This window comes from Triticum aestivum, chromosome 5A (assembly GCF_018294505.1).
Source record: "Triticum aestivum cultivar Chinese Spring chromosome 5A, IWGSC CS RefSeq v2.1, whole genome shotgun sequence".
In the NCBI taxonomy this organism is placed as follows: Eukaryota; Viridiplantae; Streptophyta; class Magnoliopsida; order Poales; family Poaceae; genus Triticum; species Triticum aestivum.
In genome coordinates, this window is record NC_057806.1 from 642,899,984 (window position 1) to 642,905,089 (window position 5,106).

Here is a 5,106-nt window from a genome sequence, read left to right on the forward strand (position 1 = left end):
GGGAAAATCCAATCTAAAACGGAGCCGCTCCCCATTCACCGGCCCCGTACGCCTGAAGCCCTACAGGCTCCCGCCGCCCCGCTCCCCCTCCCGCTCCCAAACCCTAACCCCTCCGCCACCCATCGCCGCCACCGCGGCTCCCCTCTCTTCCTCCTCGCCGCGACGTCCCGTCCCCGCCCTCTCCACCGCGCCCGCAACCTTCCTCCATTAGATTTCGAGGTACGAGCTCGCCTCCCCCCAGATCCAGGGACTGGTTAAACCCCGCTGACCTGCACGATCCGTCGGCGCGCGCCCGGCAATCCAATCCGATCCAATCTGAAATCCGCGGCTATTTCGCAGGGGTCTCGGAAGGATGGCGTTCCTGCAGAAGGTCGGGAATGCCCTCAAGCGATCCGCGGGCTCCGGCTCGGCGATGCTCCAGGCGGTCCGGTCCATGTCCTCCGCCAAGGTCTTCGTCGGAGGTTCGCCGGAGCTCTCCCTTCCCAACCGCCCATCTCTTTCCCTCGCGCCTCGAGATTAAGATTTTCTGGTTGGGGGGAAGCCCTTCCATTAGATTGTGCCGCCCTGATTCGTTATGTCCTTGCAGGCATCTCGTACGGCACCGATGACCAGAGCCTCGCGGATGCGTTTTCCAATTACGGCCAAGTCGTGGAATGTATGTTCCTGTCCTGTTTCCACCGTTTCTCATTGATGTAGAAGATGTGATCCTGCGTACTAATTCTGTCATATTTGTTCAGCCAAGGTGATCATGGACCGTGAATCTGGGAGGTCAAGGGGGTTTGGTTTCGTGACCTACACTTCGGCAGAGGAGGCTGGAGCTGCCATCACCGGAATGGATGGGAAGGTGAACCTCATACTTTGCTTTTTCTTTTCTTGTTCCGGTTCTAAGCATTGTTTAGTACCGAATCATGAATCATCTAACTGTAGCTTGTATGGTGTGTGCGGTGTATTTTTTTGGAGGCTAAAGTCTTGTGATTTAGTAGATTATCTTGACAACAATAAAAATTAGGCGATCAGATTAGATTCCTATGAGTTAAGAGACTATTTTAGTAGTCACCAGTTCAAGTCATTGAAATATCCCAAGGCTAAACTAAGCATCAGAGCATTTCTACCTTGTTGGGTAATTGAGTCCTGTCACTGGTTAATCCCAGGTGGGCCGCGGCCCATCAGCAAAACCTTCATATGCTTGCTGATCTGTGGCTGTAACAGTTTAATTGCTGGAACCCTAAGTGGTAGCGCAAAGACTTGTTTTTTGTTGCGGTCGAACACAAAGCAAAATTATGAGTTTCTTGTTTTTTGCGTGGATACCATTTATTAACCTACATACATAGGTAGCGCTGTTCTGGTATGACCTACATTGCCATACTAATTATTAAAGGTTGTGCGATTCAGCACAAGCTAATCCAGGGATCGTCCGAATTAAGGACCATGCATTGTGGTCTTGGATGTTTTATTGTTTCATATACCGCAGTATGTGGAAGATGCATTTGCTTCTATAAGTAGTTCTTTTTGTGTTTCACGTTATAATGAAGGTGTCATAGAAAATCAGAATTCAGTAATACCATAAGCATACTTGACACCATATTACTTTTACAGCTTGTTATGTGTAATATAAACAAAATAACTAATTGTGACGCGTCAAGTCAAAAGCAAGCTATCGTTTTTAGTCTATTTCATGGGAAATTGGAAGTTCACAATTCCACTACCAAGCTGTTGATTATTCATTGTCTAGTTGGCAGGAGGTGAACAACTTGTGTTCACCAGTGAGGGAGGTCAAGTAGGAGAAGAGGGAAATGATGTGGGAGTTAGCGGCAGGGTAGTGATGAGAGGAATCAGTGTGGGGTGGTCGCGTGTGATAGCTGGGGGTGGTGTTTATTGGGAGTATCACATCCAATGACCTAGTTGATGTGCCAGTGGCCCAACCCTGACCATTTCCAACTCTGGTCACCAAGCTATCAATTCTAGCCGTGCGACTTGCCTTGACGGAGTGGCTTGATGACCACCTGTACATAAGATATTTTAGCTATGTCGCCGGAGATTGAGAATATTTATTTGCTGTCTCTTTTCATAATGTCTGGCGATCATGATTGGTTCTATGGGAAAGGTTATATTTATCTGAAAATAGCATATTTCTACACTATTGCATTATAATACTGGAAAAATATGTTTGCTGCCGAATAACATTATGACACTACCTTTGCATTTGCTGTCTATAACAGACTGCTATTCCCATAAAACTGGTTATTATGTTGCTGAAAGTTTTGGTCCAACCGTCTAGCCGGTTTGTTTCTAATTAAGGATGAAATTTGTAGGAGTTTGTTGTTTTATGGATCTAACTGCTGTGAGATAGGACTGCAATGTTCCCATTTCATACCAGTAGGGTCAGACATCATGATTAGACTGTAAAATAAACATAAGATTCTTTGCAAGTGATTTTTTTGTCAATGGATCTTTTCTATGAAAAGAATTCTTGTGAAAATTTCCTATGGACTATAATCTTACAAATCAAGCACACAGGATAAGTTTTGAATGATTACAATCCACCAAAATTCATATGAAACTCCTGAATCAAAGGGGCGCTAGCATTTTTGTACTTATCAGTGCTTTTGGAGATAATGTTCACACTTGACATGTGAATAGGCTATGGTAAAAACTTAAGTTATTGTGTACCCAAGAAATAAAGCTGACTGCTTTTATCTTTTTAAATGGTATATATAGCAACATACTGTGCTATTTGAGAAATTGAACATGGTTGATTACTACAGAACCTAATTACTGTATATATTTCCTGTTATTTGCATTCACCGGAATTACGTTCGCAGATAAGCAAATATATTTTGATATGTTGATGCACTAGATATCAAAATATGATTCAGAAATATGCTTCGTAGTATCTCAGCTTGTGCAGTGGTCCTTTAAGTTACAGGGAGGCAAAGCCACAAATACACTCTAGGACTAGCACAATTTGCTGGCCACTGTAACTGTGTCTTGTATGTTTCCCTGTCATTTCCAACTGTTATGTAGCTTACTAGCTGTTGATTCATGGTCTGAAAATTTTATGCCCCTTGAGCAACAAACCACAGTTTTCCTAACTGAGGCATGCCATTGCCTGTGTCATCAGCCGGACAGTCAGCTCTTGGCAACTTGTTCTTAGGATTGAAAATTTAGCAGAAGTTTTGCGGTTGTATTCCTTGCAAAATTCTATTTAGCTAATGCAGCTTGAATGTGGCATGCTTTTACGTGATGAATGCAGAATGGTGTTGCCTTGCTATTAAGGCAGCAATGGACAGTATTTGGTCATATGTGCTGAATGTTGTCAAGGCATATTGAATAGGAGCATATAGTGTTGAGGACGGTAGGCAGGAGAGATTATGTTGGTGAACAAGCCATTTGTGTTGGTCAGGGTGATGGGATAAAACCATCGACTTGCTCAATAGACGACTATGTTTCTCTAACATTATGGTCTTATCATGTTGCTAGTCAGTCTGCATCTTTTATAACAGAATATTTCTGTTCCTGTCATCATCTGGTCCTATATGCTGTAGCATGAAGTTGGTTTAAGATTGGACTTCAAACATCAGTATAATTTTTGGTCTCATAGAGGTTGTGTGTTAACTTTTCAGCTTACTTGCGCAATGGATGTATTACTGTTCTGTTTGATTTATTATTCTTTTCTCATGCACACTCTGGCGTGTTTTTCTATGTGTTGTATTTTTCTTCCTGGAGGCTGGCATGCGATCCTGTTGAGGTTAATTTGTGCTATCAGCTGAATCAGTCTTTTTAAATTGTACACTGGTTATGCAGCTCGTTTCTTTTTGTGCCTGTTTGCTTCTGTGATATCCATCTGATTATTTTGTTATTATCTTGATCAGTCTTCTATAATCCTAGCCTGCTGGTTCATTTTCTAACATCTTTCCTTTTGCTGTACCAGGATCTGCAGGGTCGGATAGTGAGGGTGAGCTATGCTCATGACCGTGGTAGTCGTCCAAGTTTTGGTGGTGGGGGTGGCTACGGCAGCGGCGGCGGCTATGGCGGTGCTGACGGTGGTTACGGTGGAGGGGGTGGTTCCTATGGTGGTGGTGGAGGGTACAGCGGAGGTGGTGGATATGGAGGTGGAGGCAGAGGTGGCGGCGGTGGTGGATACAACAGTGGTGGCAATTATAATTCAGGGTACAACAGTGGGGGGAACTATGGTGCCCCTCAAGGCGGGCAAGGTGGCTATGGGGGTGATGCTGGTTTCACAGGGGTTGGTGGTGGTGGATACAATGCTGCTCCTGCCAACAACTATGGCGGCGATAGCCTGAATCAAGGGGGTGGTGCACCTCCTGCATTTGGAGGTCGAAACTTCGGCGCAGGCAACGACAGCTACGCGAACGATGCCCCTGTTGATCTGCCCCCTGGTAAGCTCGATGACCTGCTGAAGGATCTCAAATTTGATGTTGGTGGCAAGGAGGATGGTGCTGTGGAGGGTGATGCGGACACCAAGAGAAGCGAGGGCCAGGATGACTTTCTTGACGACGACTTCAGCAAGGATGAAGATGACTACGCCAACAAGAGAAGCTGAATGTCTTTCCAACATGAAGCACCGGCCTAATAATTTTCCATGGATTTGTTCTCCATGACCTCCTTGTTTTTGGTATGTCCTGTGATGAAGATAATAATGTAGTGCTTGCAAACAAGTTATGTTCGGTCTCTTAGCTACGTTCTGTACGTCTGCTTCGTGTACTGTGTGCTGGATTCATAGTATGGTGCCAACTTGAACCTGAACTCTGCATGTATTGGACGCTGTGAAATTGCACTTTCAGTAGCTGTTTGTTATATCAGTTCGCTATAGATCATAATTTAGTACTTCAGGTGCACTTGCATAGGACAAGCAGGTTGGAATGCAAACCCCTTCTGGCGATCCCATTGATTGAAAACTGACTTTCAGTGGGTACACATCCAATTGGCGTCTGTCGGAATGTGGCTAGTTTTTTCTTTTTGCATGGTAATACGTGTCTCATTTATATCATAAGAATCATTTGGGGACTGCCTCGGTTTTTTTTTTCAATGATCCAGCTTCCAAAGCACTTTCTTAAATATTTGTCTTTTTAGAGATTTCAACAA

General features: G+C 44.4%; 1 protein-coding gene across 1 annotated transcript; it reads left to right on the forward strand.

Moving 5' to 3' along the window:
• Nucleotides 1-4,823, forward strand: LOC123105562 (glycine-rich RNA-binding protein GRP1A). Its single transcript, XM_044527645.1, has 5 exons — nucleotides 1-219; nucleotides 340-461; nucleotides 587-655; nucleotides 738-844; nucleotides 3,932-4,823. The coding sequence occupies exons 2-5, from the start codon at nucleotides 353-355 to the stop codon at nucleotides 4,562-4,564; spliced, it is 918 nt and encodes a 305-aa protein (XP_044383580.1). The 5' UTR covers nucleotides 1-219; nucleotides 340-352; the 3' UTR covers nucleotides 4,565-4,823.
• The last annotated feature ends 283 nt before the right edge of the window (nucleotides 4,824-5,106 follow it).

Excerpts from the sequence above, each read along its gene's own strand:
- LOC123105562 (XM_044527645.1), top strand. The coding sequence starts at position 353 with ATGGCGTTCCTGCAGAAGGTCGGGAATGCCCTCAAGCGATCCGCGGGC. Across the intron at positions 462-586 it reads CGCCAAGGTCTTCGTCGGAG|GCATCTCGTACGGCACCGAT; the intron begins GTTCGCCGGAGC and ends ATGTCCTTGCAG. Across the intron at positions 656-737 it reads TTACGGCCAAGTCGTGGAAT|CCAAGGTGATCATGGACCGT; the intron begins GTATGTTCCTGT and ends ATATTTGTTCAG.